We start from the raw sequence: 23730 nt of genomic DNA, 5'->3' as shown, positions 1-23730 counted from the left end.
ACGAAGCTCGTAAAATTTAATATCCTCTACCTTTACACTATTAAAAAACCTGCATCTTCCCTCTTCGCAACAATGATGCTAATCATAACGTTTAAAAGAACATTGCCACCGTTGCAAAAAAAAGAAAAAAAAAAAAGAAAAAAAGCGTAGTAAAGCATTTTTCCCTCGGTCCACCGAGCAACGAGACAAACAAGCTCCCGACAAACTGCACAAGGGACTCGCCTCAATCAGGCTTGGAGGAACGAGGCGGCAAAAAGAGAAGCTCGATAAAGCAGTAGCCAGAGCCGGTAGCTCCGCGAGATACACGGCCACGGATTTTCCAAACGTATCTCAATTACCCCGGCGACCATAATTAACAAAAACAACGGGCCGGCGGCGTGGCGGCCGGAAGTTCGGCTATTTTGTTATCGAGCTGGAGAAACGGTCGATGCCGGGACCGCACAATTACCCACCGCAGAATGTACAACGTTTCGAATAGCAGCCAGCCAGCCAGCCAGCAGCACGCGGAATCGCGTTGCAGATTAATTGTAACTGCATCGTGGCTACCGATTTGCCTAATTAATTCGGTTACTAATGGTCGCCGCGGAATCCTCGACTTCCGGGGGATCGAACGTGCCCGCAGCGCCATTCGCGTCGAACGCTATCAATGGAATCGGAACAGGGATACCCGGGGAATGGGAGATTCGAACCGGCTGTTCCGACGACGATGGAAACTCGGGCACACCGGAATTAAATCGTCAGAAATCTTGGCTAACCCGCCGCTCTCTTCCCCGTCGATTCGATTAATTCCAATCGATTCCGGTTACTTCCTTCCCGACTAGCCTCTCCTCGAGCTTCACTCGGTAATATCAATTGCGCCTTACGCAAGAGAGATAGCACTCGGTCCAAGGGATTTTAGATGGGCGAGGGAATTTCTTCGTGATTCACGCTGCGATTCCAAATTACGGAAATGGTTTCGTGCGTTTATTATGAAATCATTTTTTTATTTACTTTTAACCCTTTCACTGCTGATGGACGCTTTGGAAATTTTCACGCACTATGTCCTTGACGTCAACGGCGTGAAAATTTTCGATAGTTGACAACTTTTGGCGTAATTCCGTCTTAATTCAATAAAATGACAAATTTTTGAATTTTTAAAGAAATTTTTCAGAATTAATGTTATTTCACAGATGAAATAAAGAATTTTCAGTGAAAGTATATCGTATTGTATAGATTTATCCTATAAACTATTCGGTAAATGAAACGTCTAGCTAATCAAATCTTCGATTAATTAAGAAAGAAACGAAACGTGTAAAATTGGGTAAAGTAGAGAACAAGATTCCATTCGTTTCGTAATACTTTCGTACAGTATTGGAAGGATGAGAAGGAACTTTCTATCAATCAATTATACCTTTAAATAATGGCTTTCTATATTTGGTCTCCGCCTCGATATTCCTCGCGAGAGCGTTCACTTGTAATTCCCTCGTTTACACTAGCTCGAAAGCGGTTCAATTTTCATCAGGGCAGAATGATCTCGCGGGCAGAGGCAGAGGGTTTCTCGGTCGAAACGCGGCGATAATGGATTTTTCACAGTAACCGCGAAATGGCGTGCCACCAGGACGAGCGCGGTTGCCCGACCGCAACAATCATCGGCTTGTTTGCCGAACAAAACCGCGAAGACGTGACTGAGGAACGTAAAAAGAGCGATGGAACGAGGTGAAGAGAGAGAAAGGGAGAGAAAGAGCGAAGAAAGAGGACGAGTCAGAGAGAAGTCTATATCTCGTTGAAAGGAAGGTAGCCGATCAAAAGATATCAGCTTCGAACGTAGCGGAGCTTCGTCGATGTTTCGAAGACCAGAAGCCACCACAAAAGATCCCTGCACAGATATGAACGTGGCGTGCTCCTTTTTTTTCCTCTTCTTCTTTTCTTTTCTTTTCTTCTCGTCTCCTCTCTCTTTCTCTCACTCGCCTGATCCTCGGTGAAATCGTTGGCCCCACGATTTCACGTCGTAAATGGTTGCTCGAAGGAGATCGACGGGTCCATTGAAAAGCTCCAAGGAAGAAGCGATTGCATTATAAATTGAGATACAAGGTATCGGTAAAGCGGTGTCTGTTTGTTTCTACAGCGACGATCCGCCATTTCGACGTTGCCCCGCGGGTTTTAATTGATTCCTTCGAGTAGCAATGATTTTCTTCCAATTGTCCAGCTACTTTTCATAAGAAGCTACTTGGCACCTTTAATCGTGTCTTCTCCTTCCAAGGAGATTCTTTCAGTAGAGAATTTTTGTGAAATAGAGTTACGTCCATGTGTGAAAGTAGATCAGTTTAATTCAAGGCTCGCTGTTTAAGTTAGAAAAGAAGGTAGAGATATAGGAAAATTGAAAGATTATCGTCCATTTGCTAGAAGAGTAAATATTTCCAAAGAAACTCCCAAAATTGCACAAAAATTATGCTTCACCTTAAAATAATTTCTTAAGAAACATCTCTTCTCAAGAGATCAACACAGAAATTTATCTTCGTCAAATCTTTCCACCAATTACAACACTACTTTCGTACTAATATATTTCTCCGCCCAAACCGTTCCACCGAACAAAAATCCTACGTCCTAGAACAATAAGCATCGCGAGGACACGATGGAAATTAAAACTAACGACGACATCAGCGATGGCGTGCTGTATCTAAACCACAACCCTCTTTCTCCCATCTGGAAAAATTAAAATAACGACTTGATTTATCGTCAAAGTTCTCACGGTCGAGGAGGAGCGAAAAAGTTTCGTTAGGGATGGGGTAGAGAAAGATTCTGGCCGGTGGTGGTCGTCGTCGTTGTCGTCGTCATCGTCGTTGCCACGAGAAAGGAAGTTTCCTCTCTTTCTTCGACCGGTTAGCACCCCCTCCGCGCGTTCCTCCGGCGCCGTTCTTTATTCAAAGTTGTAATAACGTTTGGCAGATGTTTCTGATATAGTGGCGAAGCTCAGGGCCGCTTTATTCCGCGAACTTTTATCGACTCAATTTAAGTTGCTGCCAGGGACTGTGGCTCGCGCGGTCTGTTCGCCTTCCTTTTCTCCTTCTGTGTTGTCCACCCACACTCACTCACTCTCTCTCTCTCCTCGTTCCTCCGCCACAATCACGGCCATCCCGTGGCTTTCTTCTGGAACTTCGTATTCGTATTCATTGTGAAGCGTGTGGCTTCTTTTCGACGGGAACTTTTCGACCCCGCGGATAGATTTTCTTAATTTTATGCCAGCCAGAGGCGCGCAACTTTGAAATTAGTTCGATGCAATGTCGGTGAAACGGCCCAGGCGAGAAGTGGAGCCTTCGTTGCTCGTTTATGGCTGGGAATAAAGCTCGCGTCGCGTGCTACTGTTTTCAACGATCACACTTTGCCACGATTCTCTTTCTTCCTCAGAATTTACCTCAAATATTTACCATGGTTTGTGTTTTCTTTTTTTCTTTCCGAAATGTTCGTCAATTCTTTCGTTCGAATTAAATTAATTTTATTTCATAAATAATTGAGTTGGAAAAAATCTGAAGATCGCTCGAATTAACTGTCTCCATCGGAAAGTAGATTAAATTGTTTCACTCAGACGTTCTATTTTACTTCTCTATTTTCGACTGACAGGTTGCACGGAATAAATATTGTAACCCGGTTCGTTGCACGGTTATTAATTTTATGAATGTCGAATATGGAGCTTCCTGTAACGAGCACCGTATAAATTCTGGCACATGTATTATGCCCGGGGTATCGATACGTAGGCCAGGCAAATATAGCGGGGCTTAAACCTGCCGATGTAACTTTATTTCAGCTCACGTGCGAATCCAATCCAGGCATGATTTTCCATTTCAAATCGAGCGTATATCAAAAGTCAAGCCGTCTCATCCATATCAATCGAAGAAGGGTACCGCCTCGTGTAGCTGAATTACTATAATTCTTTGAATCTATATAAAAATTGTCAGGCTGCATGAAATATACATGTCTGAGGGGAGTTGGATACGATTCTTTCTCGAACAAATCCATTCTTACAGGAAGCTATCAGTACTTGCAGAAATTTCACGATTTGTAGAAATATCAGAATACATCTTTCACGAATTTTTTTTAATTAAACGAATTAGTATAACTAATAAATAAAAAAGACAATAATAAGACATTAATAAAAAGTAATTCGATGTTAATTTTATCATTTTCTCTTGTGAGTACGAATTTTCTTGCAAGAGTATCTTTCACTACTTGAAAAATGATTGAAAAAAGAGTGAGAACATTATTGAACGAAAGGAGATATTAAGTCCTCCCACAATTTGATTCTGATTCAATTAAATACGATAGATTGTAATTTTCTTTTTGTAATATCAATTTAATTTGTTAAAATAACATAAAAATGCAAATACGTTCTACAGATCAGATGAACAAGTAGAATCATTCAGAAAAAAACAATTTAATTCACTCGAATATGTGATTTATATATTGTAAGTTTAGAAAAAATATTGAAATTGCAAAAAAAAAACTGTATTTTGTGAAATATATTTTATCTTTTATATAGTTTCTATTCCGAGTTATACTGATTTATAGATTTCTTCCTTTGCAACAACTGCTACGAGAGCCAAACCCCCTTCCTTCTCAGCGATCGATGCATAACTGACTTATTCGTCGCTGGTATAGTAGATTTTATAGAAACTACTGTGCACTGGATCACAGACTAGATACAAAATAAATCTGTCACCCAATATATTTTTTAAAGACACATTAAAATTAGCATAAATCAACAATTCCCATTAATGACTTCTCTTTTACTGTTAGGTTTCTCAAATATGTTTAACTGACATTTTTTTATCAGAATTATTCTCTAAATTAACTGACAAACATTAAACGTATATAATTATAGAATTCTGTATCTCGTTTGTGATTTATATTTACGTTTAACTTCAATTCCAACGACTTCCATTGCTGTAATGTTATTCCATGCTGAATCGATAACGTTGCCAGTGACACGAAAATGGTAACACACTTTAGGGTCCTCAAATAAAAAATAAAAAAAAAAAAACACCAAAGAAACATAACTTTATATGGGAAATAAAAATCCCGACGAAGTAATTAAATATTGAATGTATTTCAAGCTGTTTCAATTAACAGGGAATGGCCCTTTTACCCAGAAAGACACCGACTGTTTCGTTTAAGAAACCCGTGGACGGTGAGTGGAAATCTATGGTACATTGCTCGCATACCAAAGTTAAAGTACTGCAGGTGTTCGCATTGCTGAGCCACAAACCAGCAACCTGAATGATACATTAACATAGAATAAACTAATGAAGCTATACATTACCACACCTTTTTAAAACAACAACCACGTAGCTCGTATGTCCACGTTGAATCTTTGGAAATTCCACGAATTCCTATCTATTTCTACGCGTACCAATTCACGACTTCGATAAACTATCCAAACTATCAATCACTCCTGTCGATTTATTTCAATCGACAAAAACTATTACCAAAAATACCACCTCGATAAATTAATTAATTTATCAATTTTTTACTCCTCGAATGATCTTTCTCCGGAGACACACAAAACAGAAAGAAATAAAAAAAGAAGAAGATTCCATCCACACGTCGCATTAGCATTACCCATTTCCTCGATTCTCGAACCAAAAAGGAGAGACCCCACACCGTTTAGTGAAACACGTGCTCGTTGGAGAGACCCGGTTCGAGCAAAAGTGAAAAGCAGCCTGTAAAACCGACCACGGCCCCTCGAGAGTCCCGTACGAGGACAATGGCCGCCGATTAGATGACCTCTTTGGGGTGTTCCTTTTGCGAAGCTGACTGGCTCGGTGTGTACATTTGGGAAACGCAGCCAGACCTGGTATGCACCTGCACACACCTGCGACGACGATCGACGGTCGTCGGTGAGGGCAACGACAAGAGTCCTGAACAGGTAAAACGTAAAGACCGTGGATGGAAGGCGAGAGGGGGATTTGCACACGAAGAGACCACGAACCACCTGTAATGTGTGTAACGGTACAGAAACAGCGTACGGTGGCGCCGTTCGCTCGCTACGTGAACTAAAAGTCTTCTTAGGCGAGGTCGAACGGCCGCATACCACGATCCGGAATCGCGTTGTGAACGCAGTCGGTGTCCGGTCGTCCGGGAACGCTCGAATTGCCAAAGGGAAACGAGACGTTTAGAGGCGTCGGTGGTAAAAACGCCGACGTTCACCGTGACTTCCGCTTTAAAAAAGCAAGTTCAAGTGACAGAAAACATCGTGAAAATACTGTTGTGAATTCCAGGATCGATCTCATCGATCCTCCTCTATCTATATATATATACACACACACCGGTTGTGTGCGACTACTCTTTCGTTTTCCTCTCTGTTTCACTTCTCCTTTCCACCATCCTCCTTTGTTCACCGCGCCCCGTTCCATCGTCGATCTCCTCGTGGCTCGTGATCGCACGTCGTCAAGTGAACGGAACACCATCTCCTGTGCTGAAAAATCGTGACATCGTCTCTATTCTCGAGGGATTTCGTGGAGAAGTTGCACCAGGGAGAGCAGAAACGCGAGGAAGCTTCCAGAGTGAGTAGAAACGTCGTTTAAACGAGCACGCCGCTCCTCGGGAGACATCGATGCGCGGTCAAGACATGCGTTTCTGTATTAACTGCTCCTCCTCCGTACCGCGTGGAAGGACTGCTTTCGTTCTTATTTCTCTGTTCTCTCGTACATCTCGTTGACATCGCGAATGGTACGTAAAGTGAGTACACAACGACCAGTTTTCGGTCGATCCATTTTAAAATGGCGCGGTGCACCGTGACACTCGAGCTACGCCAGATATTCCCGGTCGTTCGGATGCTGTGAGCGGCTGAATGCCATTGGACGTGCCTCCCAGGCCCGTATCCTTTCGCTGCCATAAACATGGAGTTTCGAGGCACGCTCCCCTGTGTCACACGTTGTCGATCGAGGCAGACCAGTTCCTCTCTGCGTTCTACGGAGGACAACGGAATTCTCACGATTTCGCACGCACACACCGAGTCTCGGATGAATTATTCCTTTTTACGAGAGGTTGTGTGTTGTGTAGAAAAAAAAAATGCTCCAAGAGGGATAAAAGAGATACGAAGGAACGAAGTCGGAGTTGGTATCGATGAATAAAGATGCGACTTCGAGACGGTGAAAATAATGCGCGATGGTATTTTCTTTTTTTCTCTTTTTTTGGAATATAGCCGTAGGTAGTGTAGAAATGAGGATGATGATAGGCAGCGATGTTGAAGCAACACTCGTTAGTGCAAATAAGAGATGCTGTTGCTTGCCGGATAGGTTATACTGTTTATATGAACGGCTTCTGAGTCATAGTTAATGCACGCCGTGGTCATGTTTATTTATAATGATACCTGCTGGACGGTGAATTTCGAATTTTCCCGTTTTTTGGAGGGGAATCATTTAATTAACGCTATTTCAATGTTATTTTAATCATTGATTTGAAATACATTTCAATATTTCTACCTGCTGGGATATTTAATCGACGTCCTTTAAATGTGTTCTTTTTCAATATGAATAATACTCTTTTGTAAAATTCCACGAGGATATTTAAATTTCTGTTTTTCAAGTATTTTCACGCAACTTTTCCTTAAATCTGAAAATTTGAATAACACTCTTTGCTGAAATTTGATCAGGACGAAACGGATACGTGAAAATTTCTACTTTTTCAATATTTTTAATTAACTTTTCCGTAGTGAGATCAGGATACAGTCTGATCTAGATGCCCGATTAGGCGAAAGTATTCAAGGACAGCGAATCGTGTGACCTCCCGCTGTTGCTGGAGAAAGATACTGTCCCGTTATTAACATTCATTCATGTCACGCAAAACATCGAACTCATTGGAAAGATACTAGTTAGCAGTCGAGTATTTAATGAACTTCGATAACCATGAAACAAGATAACACCCAAAAAAAGACAATTTCTTAAAACATCCCACTTTATTCCCTCTTTATCGATGTACTATTAAAATCTCATTAAACGGCGTTACATATATTCACTTCTTCCTTTTAAATACTCTGTCAAGACACGTTGAAATTATCGATCGTATAACGCAACCTTGCCTCGATGAACACTGTTGCAGTTTCCCGTTGCTGACAAATTTTATTGCTCTCAATGCGCGTGAACACGCACTTTACGTAAATGGAGAAATCAACATGAGCCTGCGCCTAGATAATTACTAAATAAATCAACCACCGGTTGCAAAAATGATAATTTACAGCGTACGACGTTTCCATCTTACGTCTCGAGACGCACGATTAAGAATCTCGCGTCGGTGTTGTTAATTACACCCTCTCGCTTTATCTATCCTTGTCGCTTTTCAAGTTTCGAACGGTTGCACCGATAAGAAAGCAAACTTTAGGGAAGCACTTTCACCGTGAAATTCAACTCGTTTCGTATCACTCGCGATCGAACTTTCGACAAACCGTGCATAGCGACTTCTTCCAATTACAAGCCAGGCCACAAATATTTGCACAACCCTCGACAATATTTGCGAAATAATCCCGCGGCAATGGAAACCTCGCTCGAATTAATTGGAAATAAAACCAGACATTTAGAACGTTTCAGCGTTTTAACAGAAACTCTCAACTATATATATATAGTATGTACTGTTAGACTAATTCGTTCGGTTCGGCTCGTTAGAAATCAAATTCAACAAACACCGTTTCGATTTATCCAATGGAACATCGATCTAATTCAAATGATAATTTAATAGTAGTTGCAATTCGATAAATAAATGCGCGAATTTTAAACAATCTTGAATATCAAGCAAACATTCTCGTATTAATTTTCATACATTCAGCTAATCAAGGCTCGCGTTAATTTGCCTCCAATAAATTCTGCATGTTTTACAAAGTTTTTTACAATTATAAAATTCCACTCTATTTTACAAATACTTTAACCCTTTGAAAAATCTTTCCTCTCGAAATTTGTTTTATCGAATTAAGGTGGAAATGAGCAAAGGATAAAATTCAGGCTTTCAATTAAGATGCATAGGCTCTAATAGCACGGTGTGAACAAATCTTCAAGGTGTCAATAGCAACGAAAGCGTTAAGCAACTCGTCTTTCCTTTAAAGAAAAAATTGCCGCGAATTTTTGCGTGTTATTTACAATGATACGAGATAAGTAATCTCTCGCGTGTCTTTATATATCGATAAAGGAGAGGTGCGATTATGAATTACATAAGATCCTTGTATCACCGTAGTCGAGCTGCTGCTTTCTCTGTCTGACCTCGATACTTGCTCGACGAAACCCTGATTCTCTTCGATGTTAGATTCGGCTTCGTGCCTCCGTCATGGAAAAAATCTCCCGTTCATCGATTCTTGCAAACGTACCATTCAGCCTCTCGTATAGTTGGCGGAAGCGATAATGTAGCCGCACCCAGGCTCGTCCGTCATTTGTCAATTCATATCGACAATTTCTGCTCGCAACCTTTCATTCTAAGGTGCACGGTATTAAATTTCCACCTCTCGAAAATAATTGCCACATTGGTAAAAATTAACCTGCAGCTGTTAAGACGTCGACAAATTTTTTAAATATTCTGCAATGACGTTGAATCATCCGAATTATGTGTATTTTGACGGCTGATTGATTTTACGAGCTCGCTGTGTCGCTTCTATCGACTGTACCCTCTACCTTGCAGAAGGCCTTTCATTTTCTCAGATAAATCTCGCCTTTATTCTGCTGGACTTGCAATTACAGACATACCACAGTCTCTTATTCTTCCTTGAGTGGTTACGATAGTAATGTCACCGCTCGGTTATGAATATTGACGAGTATAGTCGGTGGAAGAAATATGTCATTTTCTAGGCCGCGTCTACCGTTTCACGTGAAAAACCCTTTGATTCTAATGAGATTTAGATATAAAGAGATATCAAGAATTTTCCGTGACAGGTGATAATTTTCAACAGAAGGCAAATGAAATTTCATAAATATCGACTGATGGTCAATGAAAATTAAAAATTTTTAAATAAAGTTAAGAGTGTTCCAATAAATATAGATCGTACACTAAAGTTTCAAGTAGCGACATCGATTGGTACAGTAACACTTAGGGTCAAAGGTGGAATTTTTCATTTTTCAATTAGGATCACACTTCAACTGAACTAATAAACGAGGTAAAAGTACGTTCGAGAGAAACATGTGAAACTTTAAACAATTCAAACACTATGCAATATTCCACGTTACCTTAGCTTTAAACATTTCTCAAGCTATTCAAGTGTGAAACAAAAGCAAACGCCGTAGATATTCACCGATCGTGATCAGACCACTTCACAATTGATCGTTAATAATTGTATCAGATATGGTTGCTGCTCGTGAAGCATGAACTGCACAAGTCCGCGACGACTGTGTATCGACGAAAGGAAATTTAGAAAAGTGACGATTCCTCGAAGGACAGTTTTCTGTCGGAGAAAGTACGGAAACTATGTTTCCGTGAAAAGGACATCTGTATTGTATCAGGAATCATGGGCAGATTTGCCAGCGAAACTCTTCGACGAGACAGAAGAAAAACATGCGACGCGAAACGAAAAATAACGAGCGGCTACCACGAAACAATGTACCAACGAGAACGAAACAGCCGAGCATTTTTCTTCCCTCTTATTCCTGGCAACGTTCAAGTATTGTGACGCACAATTTGTCTTGCTGAACGATTTGACAGGAGCAAATTATCCATTTCAACGAAATGGAAGGCAATTTATTCGGTGCCCTGAAAACTTATTTCACCGTATCGTAGCTGCAATGACGATTTGTCGCTGTAATTTCCTATCATTTTCTAGGGCGAGTCTACCGTTTCACGTAAAGACCCTTTGATTCTAATGCCGGGAGGTCATGCATATTTAAAAAAGAAAAGAAAGATCATTTTCGTGATAGAAGAACAAATGAAATTTCGTGAAATTTCAGGAATTTACAATATCGACGGTGATCGATGAAAATTTTGCAATTTTTATAGGGAATCCAATTATTGCTCCAATTTGAAATTTCAGTTACTATCAGGAAATATCACGCGGAATATAAAAAGTACAAAGAATGACGTTTCAGCTGAATATTTGTTGCATTTTCTACATCGATCCTGTGACCATGAATAACAGTTATCATCAACCATACAGGAAATGGGTGTAATAAACTGGTAGCACTATATTCAGAAGTCCAATCCACCGTAATGGATCTGACGATATAAAGTTCATAATTCACTCCTGGCAATTTTCCACCACGCACACTTTTATTAGAAATTATTAGCTCCGTATCAAACTTGATTCGCGTAATATTTTAATACAGACTTTGAAATTTTTCTGTGTTACACTTCGTTCCAGAGTAACTTTTATGTTTTGTATCTTCAGTAAGCCCTAATTCCAAAGTTATGTTCAACCAATCACATTCGTCATATTTATATAGCAAGTCTACCCTTTCAATGCATCTATTAATTTTAATTTTCAACTATATCTTACTACAAGAATTCTTCCTTACAAAAAGAAAATTGATCACTATCAATAAATAACATAATACTTCGAAAAATATTTAGTATCTTCACCGTCAATTTCTAAAGAAAGCTCAAAAAAATATTTTACACACAATATTAAGTAATATTTCCCCATAATCCATAACGTACCATAACAACTCCAGCATAATCACAGATATCTACAATTCTTCACCTTCAGCACCTGTCTAAACAATCTATTCAGCGTTGATTAAAAACTTCGAAAATCGATAGTGTTCACTCCACAAACATAGGAAACAATCAAATATCACTATGGTACATATATGTATATGATCGAAGTGTTACCAAAATCTAGTATAACTTGCAGATGCGTGTTCATCGATCATGCGAATAAATCGTCGAGTAAAAAGTACTACCTCCTGGCGTCCTTCTGCTGTACTCACGTTGGAATGTATTTTGCAATCTTATGCTAATTTGGTTAGTCACCCTCGGTTCTGCTCGATACGCCATACTCTCGCGACGCGGAATAGGAATAGGCGTAGCTAAGAAACGAAAGAGCGTAACAATGGCGATGGCAATTTGGCCTTTCGACACCATCGATTGTTCATTGTCCTTTCCTATCCCCGAAACGCGTCCCATTGACTGCGGGAAATGACGAAGATCGTTAACTGGCCTCGTGTAACAGCTTTTACAGTGACATTGAAATCTTTATGACGGATCGTTCTGTAACCCGATTTGCCCGCCAGTAACTTCTAGTAATAACAAGGAGTTATTGATGAACATAATCAGTGTTACAGTAGGAAAATCGATTTTACATGGCTATGAATGGTGAACGGTTGAATTGAGAAGAAAATGACGAAGATGCTGTGAAAAATTTATGTCGACGATAAATTGATGAATTTTCTTATTTTTCTGCAATGTGAAAATTGACTTCAAATTTTGTGAAGTGTAGTGTTGAATGGTGAACGGTTGAATTGAGAAGAAAATGACGAAGATGCTGTGAAAAATTTATGTCGACGATAATTTGGTGAAATTTCTTATTTTTCTCTGCAACGTGGAAAATTATTTCAAATGTTGTGGTTGAATGTTGAACGCTTGAATCAAGAAGAAAATGACGACGATGGAATAAAAAATTGGTGAAATTTCCATGGTCCAATTAGGTAGAAATTTGGTGAAGTGTAGTGTTAGAAGTGTTGCAATATCAATGTTGAAATTTCATATTCCAAGTAATTAAGGTACAGCTCAATTTGTTTGTGTAAACTTTTTGAAGAAGTTAGCTTCTGATTCTCTATTACATCAACGTCGGAATAATTTGTCGATAAATTGAAAGCTGGTTTAAAAATTTCATTTTACACTAACAGAAGTGCATTAAATTGGCAAGGGGAAACTTGAACGTTCCAGCCAGCAATGTTGAAATATTCTATCAACGTATACAAATTTTACGCATCGCGGGTTAAACTTTTCTCTCACTTTCTCCCGAACAATAAACAGGATCGAGCATTTTCAACCGTTTCTCGTTCACGATCGCTGGACACAGAAGAACGAACGATCGTTGTTTCTACATCTATCGTTCGCGGAGATTAGTTTCTTGCGACAGTTCCGGTATCTCGGGAACGCGAACCAGTCGATTTCAGTTATTTCTATACTTGCGATCGCTTTCCAAACGCGTCGGGAAAACTCCAACTGTTTTTCTTTTCCCTTTTTTTTTCTCCATCCGTCGACGTAGCAGCTCCGTTTCCAGCAGGAACAGTGAATCATACGAACGTGAACGTGATATCTCAATTTTCTGAACCGGGGAGAAGTCATTTCTTCACGCAAATACGGAACACTTTGCGACATTTCCGGTGTTTCCGAAATCGCCACGCGATGGGTATCAATGACTCGCCACGCGAACGATTCATGTATATTTTCTGTAGAACCGTGTCAATCTTGCGAAATTTCAGAAACATTAATACCGCGAGTGTCAAATTCATTTCGATCGAACACAAAATTTAGATCATTGCCGAGTAAAAAGTCTTATTCTTGGAACTTCGAATTTTACCGAAAATCATATTCACCGTGTAATCAGAAATCTAATTTTTTATTCCACAGTGAACAAGATTTTGAACGAATAAAATTTTTTATTCCACGATACATCAAAATTTCTGATTTTTCATTCCACAACGAATAAGATCTAGAAAGAATAAAATTTTTAATTCCGTAATAAATAAAATTTCGAATACACGACGAATCTGTCAATCTTTAAAATTTCAAGACACGTGAAAAATCGTGTTTCTCGAAGTATCAAAAATTCTCCAAAGGTAGGATTCATAAAATCCGCATTCCAGTTGCTTGGATATGACTCAAGGTCGTCGTGAACTGACCAACATATTGTTCTTCCCCGTGGTAAACACCATGTCAAACGAGCATATCGCTTTATACACCTATCACGTTTTAGAATCTAAAAGACACGACCGGTGTACGTAATTATTTTTCCATCTCGACGGGAGAGATGGGAGAGAGTTCGAGAATCGATATTGAACTTTTCATACTCAAGTCGTTACACGATAGATTGTCATTGATACAGGAAGTCGAATAATAATCAGCCGGTGCATGCTGCTTCCGGTACCTAGAAACGCATTACTCTTTCTGATCACGTGTCTGCACAGTTTACGACGTCGACTTGGATCGTTCATGATCCGTTTTATGCAACGATTTAGTATACAACTTTTGAGTGATGATCGATAAAGAATATGTGTATATATTCAACCCTTTCATTGCTGTTGACGCCTACAGGCGCTTTGATCCTTAATTTAACCTTTAACCCCTTAAGTCCCGATTTTTCTTCGTTCACAGTAAGAAAAATTACGGTTGATTACAGTTTCGTGTTTCAATTGGAGAAACAAGAATTAATAATTTTAAAATGATACTATAAAATGATCTATCATCTGCCTCGCGTGTTACCAAAATCTGCCGCAGCGGAAGAGTTAAACGAGATTTAGATAATCGAGGAATTTCAGGTTATTTGAGAAATTGAATAAGAGATTGGTGCTAATTATATTCCTTCATTTATATTCGTCAATATTTGCCTGATTTTTCATGACGTATACATTATATGGTTAAGTGGACGTCAGACTGAAACGATATCTTGCAAATGGAATATATTATTGGGATTTCGAGTAAACGATAACATGCGTCGATCAATTAAACTTCAGTTCATTTTATTTCGTCCTGTCAATTAAATTTACGATCAAGTTTATTTCATTAACAGTAATTGCTGGTGACTCTTTCCTCTTCTTTTTTTTTTTTTTTTGGTTTTAAGCAAAGAATACAGTTAATGATATTTTATCTATTCAGTTGTACAAGCCGGTAGTCCCGCTGAGTTTATTCAATCGTTTGCACAGGTTAATTAATTTCTTAAGAGTTTACACGCTAATCTAATTTTCTTCCTCGCGAAGGCTGAAAACAGAATTGACTTTTTTTTTCAGCAAGCGGGAGACTAACAACCTCACCTGCCCGTGCAAAATGAGGGTAGCTCGTTCTCTTTCGACGGTTATCTAACATTATCTCAAGATGTACGCCGAGTGGCAAAAGGTGAGTCAAATTTATCTTCTCAAATTGACCTAAGCTCACATTTTACACACACTAAGCACCAAAATCTATCATACTTCTATGTCAAATCTTCTAATTTAGACACAACTCAGAATCATTCTTTTAATAAAAAAATGAATGAAAGAAGTTTTCACGATGAACGAGAATTTTCATGATTCAAATTAACCTAAACTCACATTTCACATATACTACACACCTAAATCTATTTTACACACAAAGGACCAGAGTCTATCCTGCCCCGAATTTTATATCGACCCGAAAAAACTAAAAAATTAGGAACTACTGTGAAAAATAAAAAAAAAATTTTCACGGCGGAGAAAAACGAAATAAAGAATTTATTAAAAAAAAAAAATGAACAATTTGCGCGTGTGTGTGCGTGTTGCATGGTTGCACAATGTTTACGTGGTCAGGATCGTACAGTGGATTGTTGTGTGGTTGGAGTCAATGATCTGTGCACACGCAATTGCGTCGCCGTGCAAGCCAGCCACTTTCGAATGCCTCTGCGCTTCGCGTTGCCTCGTCCGGCGACCTAATCGCGCTCTATTCGCCAAGCGAATAACGCTATATCCACTATTTTACTTTTCGCTCCGTTGCTTCGGAGACAATCGGTGAAAATTACGAAGAAGAAAAACAGAAAGAGAGAGATTGCACGAAATCGCGTGCAACATTTCGAGGATCGTGCACAGTAGGACTCTAAAGAGAGAAATGGTTCTCACGCGTCACACTATGAGTACCTTGTGTAACTTATAGCTTTCGGTTAGCGAACAAATGGAACTCGATTGTTTTTAACGAAGAATCCAGAATTCTCTCGCCCCTCTAAGTGAGAAACATAATTGAGCACTATGTTCTGTTGTAAAATAGCCTATCGCAGTTTTCATTTTTAATTCATCCTCACATTCAACCTCATATTTTTAACGAAGAATCCTGCGTTCTCTGATCCTTCGTGAGTAAAATAACGAAGCTCGATTAAATCAAAATTCAATCTCGAATTGAAGAGTTTCTTTTTTATCTTACACATGAGCAAAAAGGCGGGAAATAATTCGAATTGAAAATAATCACACCGGAACGCTGGAAAAAAGAGGCTAGCACATCTGCATACCCCTCATACAAGGAGGAATTCATTAGAAAGTAGACCGCATTGAAATCCGCGATAACCCGTACAGTATTCAATAATCAGAAAAGGAAATGTGCCGCATTAATTATCGAGGCTGAAGCCAAGTGTGTTACATTACTTCAATTTTCTATAATGCCGGTTACGCTGCCTCGGAGGCGATGTCTTCCTCAATTATTCTCCGGCTCATTACTCGTGATTGGACCCGTGTAATATACCGGCTCGAGTAAAAGTGAGATCGCGGTCGAATCTGCCTAACCAACATATTTCAAACGTTTACAACCATTCTTCATTGATTTCTACCTCTCTCTCTTTCTCACTGATATTCATCCCTCCTTTCAATCCACCTAACCTAACTTCCACCGTAAACATTCAACTACGAAATTACTCTCAATAAATCTCGAAGAACAGCAAAAAAAAAGAAAACTACGTGGAAATGATTTAAAAGGGAGATTAAATGAACTTAATAAAAACTTCACAATAATCGTTCTTTTCACTTCGTTTACCATATATACCAAACACTTTCTTCCTGCACCGAAATACTCTATACTCGACGAAACACAAATTACATCAACCAGAGCAACAAATCACGAAAACCATTCGATATATCGACACATTTAGATAATTTTTCTAAAAAAAATTAGTCAAGACCAATCTCGATATCGGCGTTTCGCCAAAGTTCGACTCGTATGAGCGCGGTTTGGACGGTTCTGCGAACACAATCGGTTTTTACCATCGACAGGCGAAGCCGCTTCTGCAACTCGCCACGGTGGCTAGTTAGAGAATCGCTTCCCGTTCGCCGCTGCCGCAGCCTATATCCAGCCAGCTCCACGTAGGCGTACGCGTATTTAGCGCGTAATTTATATAAGAAGAGAGGCACGCTTGGTTCCACCCCAAAGCACTTCGATACACTGGCGCCAGCACCGTTTCTTTCCCTCCTTTCCGTGGAAAGTGGGCGAAAAGCTTCGATTCTAACCTCTCCGCTTCACGATTTTCCATCTAACCTATCGACAGCCTGGTCGCACAGTCTCGGATCGTTCATCGACGGGCAAATTTATGGAACAACACGAACACACACAGATGAAACAAACTGCATATGCAGTGTCACGATTAAAAAACGAGTACGCCACTGTACATACACAGCAATTGTTGCGGAGAAGAGGCGTATAACTTCCAGTGTTGCATCGAACATCCTCGCGTCCGGATCGCGGGACTCGATTCCTCTTCGTCCAAGAAAACAGGTTTCTTTTTCCCCCCTGTTCGCCCGAGAGAAGGACGAAAACACCACCCTAATTTCGACACCTCTTCGTCGTTCTCGTTCTAAGTGCTTTTTAAATCGGCGCGAATCGAGAGCAGCTCGCGTTTGACCCTGTTTTCGAGGGATCGAAGGAGGAATCGTGTGGAAATGTTTGCCGGATTGGTGAAAGGATTTCCGAAAAGCGGTATTTCGGATATATTCCGCGGTGTTCGTTCTCGATTACGTTGGAACGTGTTCGTACGTGAAACTAGCTTGTGAAACGAGTCGAAGGACAGCGGGGAAGAGGAGGAAGCAAGGAGAGAAAGAGACACACGACCTGTCGCGGAGGAGTTGTGAATAGAAAATTCCTAGACGTTATTAAATACCGAAGGAGCGGAGTTTCTTTTTTTTCTTCTTTTTTCACTTTTGTTTCGCGATCTGGCTGGCGTGAATTTGACGCAACTGTTGAGATTTAACGACGGTGTAATTGAAGATTTAATCGGTGGAGCACGGGTAAAAGTAGCTTGAAACAGGACGACCAGGCGGCTAAATGGATTGATGGGTATTTAAATCGTCGCCGATGTGTGTACAAAGGATCGCGAGGATTGACAGCCCGGCAAACTACGTGCAAGTATTCCCGAAACGTCTCGTCGAGTGACCGTTAACGCATTCTATGCGAGCAGCACGGATTTTTCGAGACTGGTGACCCAATGTGCTCAATAGTAAACCGTCTCAGTGGCCTCCTAACTCCTTTAAGCTGAATTTAAAATGCGTGACAGTATTGTGCCGAACGATTGTCTCAAATCTTGACCGAACGTGCTCAGCTTCTTAACGCCGATCTCGACCATTCTGTGACCATTCTCGTTTCCTCCGATATCGCTTTTGACTCTGTGAAATTGATATTCTACCAACGATGAAACTCTCGCAGAAACGATGAAAGGTTTGCAACGACACGAATACATCAGGAAGATCGATGATCGTTTGAAGAAAGGACCTTTGGAACTCGGAAAACAGTTAAATCACGCGGATGATGCTGGCACAAAATGATAGCAAGGTCACCAACAGTAGTTTCGACTAAAAGACTCATCTTCGAGAGACGAGTTTACAAGCCGGGTCATGTTTGCACAAACTTTCTGTAAATAGAAAGAATATTGATGAGAGAACGGAAGAGGTGTTAGCTGTCTGGTCACTTTGAACCTTCGAGCACTTTGTGTGAACTTTATTTAACCAAGTTAATTTCTTAATTTATTCAACGTCGAGAAATAACCAGGTGATAAGACATAGATAAAAGAAGAATCAACGACGAGTCTATGTTACGTAAAAATGATACCAGTTGCAGGTGGTTAGTTTCTGGTTAGACGGGAAACTGGTCCCTGACAAAACTCGCAGGAATCGAGACCGTTAACAAGGTCAGGTCTACGCGTGTTTCCAGTACCCGGTGTTAATTGGTGTTAAATGAAACAGGGACACGCTGAAAACCCCGGCAACTTTGCTAAATCGCGTGCTTCGTGGTCTGTTTGTGATTTAATTGACGTTACCGTTAGTGCAGTTATTAAAAATGTCTTCAACAGAACATTCCGGCATCGTTCGAGTATCTCTAGCTACCTGTCCCAACAGACTGATAAATCTTATCCAACGATTTACGATTCGTCGCCACTTTTCAAGGTAGAAAGTGGCCGAGCAGATGACTCACCGAAAACTCTTTTTTCAACCCAACGAACGCCTCCTGACGAATCTTTGTATAATTTCTGTATCACGGATTCGTCTCACGAATCGTTCGAATCGAACAGATACAAGAATGTCCGTTGAAAACAGCAGCTGAGCCGGAGCCATTGCAACGATTCCCTTACGACGTGATTTCCGCGCGGTCACTATTGAAGAAAGTCAATAACATCGATTAAAATCGAACGCTGACCGGTATACACAACATGGAGTCCGCGATAGCGTGCAGCAAGAGAGTCGAGCGCAGGTCTACGCGATCGTCGACCTCGAAGAATCGGTTTTCGTCACGAAACACGCGCTCGGAAGCTTTCTACGCCGGCGTGGAACCGTTATCCGTTCGACGCGCATTGCATAATTCCACCGGCCCAGACCCAGATACAAATTCCGCTCCAAATTCCAGCGGATCGGCGGAACGCTCTAGGAGGCACTACACTTCCGGTCGTCCAAGGTACCTGGACCCAGGAATCCCTTTAGAGCACACTACCAGAACCAACAGACTGTCCGGTGGTCAGCAGGAGCTGTTTCACACGGTTCCACGAGACATAGCAGTGTCTCGAAGGGAAATCTTGCGAAGGTACAGCAAAGAGAAAGAGGAAAATCCTTCGAAATTCAGCGAGGCTTTGCGCCATCGTTGGAAACGATCGGTAGACGTGGAGAAAGATCTGCAAGAGAGACCGAGAACCCTTCCATCCACGTCGAAGAGATTGCAGAAGGAGCAACAGGGAAAAGTCTCTCAAACCGCTCAGGGATTCAAAAAGATCTCGAGACAGGACATACTACGCAGACGAGTAAGCGTGGACGCGCCGGTAGGTATCTCTCGTGGAAAAGGCCGCGGAGAGGAGAAGCTAGAAAGTTCAGAGGCGAAAGGTGGCACGGTGAAGTCCTCCTCCAGTTTCCAGAAGAACGTCCCCAGGCCGAGAAACCATGGGTGGGGCAAAGAGGACGAGAGAGAGTCCAGGTCAGTCTGTGATTTCCTGGCAGTCACCAGTAAGCTACAGGACATCACCCGCGGCCTTGTGCCGAGACCGTCGACCTTGCCTAAGATAATCCACCACGTGTCCAGATCGGCTAGGCTTGCAGAAGAGTGGGCCAGCCATAGGCTGGCCAAGGATGTCGTGAGAAAGGAACCGCCAATCTACGGAAGGATACGAAGAAGAAAAACTTCACTACCGAGCAGCACAGGCACCCTAAGAAATTCACTCACGTCGCTGAACACCTTGTCGAGGTATCCCAAACCCACCAACCTTCTGGTGAGAGAAAGAGCAGTGGACGTGGAGTTTAAACCAACGACGAGACATCTTCGCGACCCGGTTCCCGACACACCGTTCTTCGCAGCCACGTTACCTCTCGTTGACATGCGATCGAATCCCCAGAGACATGCGATTTACGCCAAAGTGTCTCGACGAACGTCGAAGGGTCATCAAAGCCACGATAACAAGACTGATTCGAAAGATGGTGTTAACGGTAGGCTCGAGGCTGAGATAGACTCCGGGCATAGAACAATGTCGCGCAAAAGGATCATCGAGAACATGAAGGAGAACTACGGAGCGGAGAAGAATAGCTCGAAGACGGAAGAAGACTCTGTCGAAATTCAGCCTGAATTTCAGTCAGAAAGTCAGTCGTATCAGAGCAAGGACTTGGACCTTCGGATGAAGAAGGAGCAGAACGAGATGGAGGTTGATCGATCGAAGAAGAAGAGCGCGAGCGGGATCGACAGGTACGATTCACGATCGGAGGGCAACCGGACCAAGTCCAAGGAGACGATGAAAAACAAATCCAAGTCTCAGAGCAGGCTGATCGAAAACTTTCGCTCGACGCAACGAGAGATCGGTGCAGCGACCAGGTTGGCGACCACTCTTCCCAGTTATGTGAAAAGTTCGAGAAAGTACTCGACCGAAAGTCCGCCAGGGATCGACTGTCACAGAAAATTGCCCAAGGAGACCGGTATCTCGTCGAAACAGATCAAGGAGAGATCGAACTACGTGAAAAAGTCCGCCGCGAACCATGTTAGAGCTTTCAGCGACGCGAACAGCGCTCGTTCCAATTCACCGGTCACTACATCCTCGATCTTCGGATTCTGTACCGGCAAGAGGAAGGTTCAATCTTCGTCAAACGGTTCGGCGAAGGTTCAAAGTGTTTCGACATCTCCTACGTGGAACGTGAAAACGGTTAGCATTGCTTCGAATCACTTCGACAGGGCCAGTTGCAGCAATAGTTATGTGTTCTTGTTAACTCCTACCCAAGCTTGTTGTACAGAGAATTCCTGCGATTCCTCGAGTTCTGTACGAGTGCAAGAATCCTACGTGAACGTGGAATTTCTCGGAGTTTCGAGAAATTCTCGATAAATCTATTTACATTAGTATCGTTGCAATTTCTTGCATTAAAAATTCTCGCAAACTCTATCGCAACGCATATTTTTACACACGTACTTTCTAGTACAGAATCTTCATAGCTCTACCGTAGAAAGTGGATTGTACAATGTTCCTTCTGTTAACAAAAGTGTCTCTTTTCGCAGGGTGAATTGGTGTGGTTCGACCCTGGCGTCGGCCACGTGTTACCAGGAGAGGTTCTCGAGTATCACAGGGCAGCGAACGTTCTCTCGGTGCAAGCAGTGATCGCTGGCAAGGTATGAAACATCGATTAACATTTTCCCCCGTGGAAAATATTCCGTTCTCAATGAACGCGTTCATTCGACGTCTGTAAAAGGGGGACACACGACACACTGGAACGCGTAAATTATTCGCGATTCAAACGATCGACCGGATAACTTATGCAACATCTGTGACACAACCTCGATTATGATGCATGAGGCAGAAACGCGTTCCTCTCGGGACGAACTGTCCGTTTTCTTTCCCGGCTGGAATAGAAATCGTACATGTACCGTTCGAACCCCCCATAGACGGATCAACAATGAAACCGCGTAGCGTTCTATTATCTCCAAGGGATAGAGCAGCACACGACAAGACGTGTGTTAGAGTACGTAGCCAGTCAACAATGTGGAGTTGGCCACTTCGAGGCCAAGGAACAACCGGTTATTCTGCATTTCCTTAAAGCGAGCCCCGCTTCAGGCGGTCGGTCGACGTTCTTACTATGTTCCATTGACTTTTTGCTAGCGCAATTTGGCGCAGCAAACAATGCCACAGCCGGACGATTATCGCGTTGTGGCGACTTGCCTTGGCTACGTGGGTGGTTCCAAGTATCGCTCTAATTTCTTCTATCTTTCCGTGAGCAATTTTTTCGATCAAACAATTAAGCTACCACGAACACGATCGATTAGCAAAATTTCTTCCTACGTGTAGAATACGCGTGAAAGAAGAAGAGTTGTTCGTTAAGGTGACGAACGAACGCGGTAACCATAAGAAGCTGAGACAGTCCCATAGCTCAGACGTCAACATGTCACAGGAAGAGGAACGAAATGCATTGGAGGAGAAACGAGACTTCCGTCGTGGCCACCTAACGGGCTAGTCAAATGCGTCGAGTCCCGGCTAGAAAGTCGAATCGAGCATCGAATGCCGCGCATTCTTCGCGAAATACCGTGAAATACTTCCGCGAAAGTGGCCTGCTGCGGTACACCTTGGAAAATTACGTCCACCGGCTGACAGACCGATGTATCGATTCCCGCGTGAAAGTGCATATCGAAAAGGGGCAGCGTGCCGGTCGCTTGCAACACCTTCGTGCACTTTCAAGCTCCAAGGACACCGTACGTATTGGCAACAATCGTGTCCCCGAGTTTTTCGCGTTCCCGTCTTTCACTTTCGCGAATTCGCGTCTCTTCGCTCGCCTCTTGCTCCCCTTTTAAACCAATCGTTTCGTCCATTTCGATTGGATAACTAGACCCATAATCCCTTGCAAATATTCAGCTAAATTCCAAGAATTTGCACACACCGCTTCCAACATTTTGCGTAAAAATCGGTGCAATGTGAACTGGCAGTTACACTTCCGCTACACTTCAACCATAATACACTTCCCTGGAACTCTGAATCTTTGCATTCAATCATAGCAAGCACAATCCAATGGAAATTTCAGATTTGATCTTCCTCCATGTACAACTCGTATTCAGCGTGGCTACACTTCCTTAAATTGAAGTGTAGAAACGCGTGCAACAACGATAAAACGAGATTGCCAAGTTTCTCCTGAGGCAAAAATTCCACCGATTGTTCGTCTTGAATTTTACTCGATCTCTTGCCCAAGCATAAGAGAAATGCATGACGAGTTTAAAGAACTTGTTACGTCTGGTTACAGTGTATTACACTTCCGACGGTTGCGATGCATTTTCTAACAGAATGAAAAGAAAAAAAAAAGAAAAAAGGTGGCATCGCGTTAACGTAACATTAGTCGACGAATAAAATTACGACCAGGCTCGCTCTCGCAGTTTTATTTACGTGACAAACGCGAATCGAACGCGGCTCGAGTTAGCATTGATCATTCCTCTGTGTGCTGCGCCTGTGCGTCTTGTATTCGATTTCTCGATGCATTGTCGTGCATTGGTAGCGGAGTCTAGTTCAACGGTGTCCCATTATAGATGACGGTGCACAGAGGCGTAGAAATGAGACATTTAACAATTGTATTACATTAACTTTGCACAATGCTATTGTCGTACTTAGGTTTCAACAACTGTGCAAACACTACTCAACTCTTATTAGCA

At 41.8% G+C, this 23730-nt stretch overlaps 1 protein-coding gene across 1 annotated transcript in view; it reads left to right on the top strand.

The window, feature by feature from the left end:
* Nucleotides 1–6488: 6488 nt before the first annotated feature.
* The window catches only part of LOC108576169 (unconventional myosin-XV), a 67012-nt gene continuing 49770 nt past the window's right edge, over nucleotides 6489–23730 (top strand). The window contains 3 exon segments of the mRNA XM_017939112.1: nucleotides 6489–6536; nucleotides 14892–14997; nucleotides 21601–21711. Of these exon segments, the coding sequence (XP_017794601.1) occupies nucleotides 14977–14997; nucleotides 21601–21711 (132 nt within the window). The 5' untranslated portion in view covers nucleotides 6489–6536; nucleotides 14892–14976.

Source organism: Habropoda laboriosa, unplaced genomic scaffold (genome assembly GCF_001263275.1).
Source record: "Habropoda laboriosa isolate 0110345459 unplaced genomic scaffold, ASM126327v1 scaffold212, whole genome shotgun sequence".
NCBI lineage: Eukaryota > Metazoa > Arthropoda > Insecta > Hymenoptera > Apidae > Habropoda > Habropoda laboriosa.
Note: the sequence above shows the minus strand (reverse complement) of the source record. Positions and strands in the feature narration are given on the sequence as shown.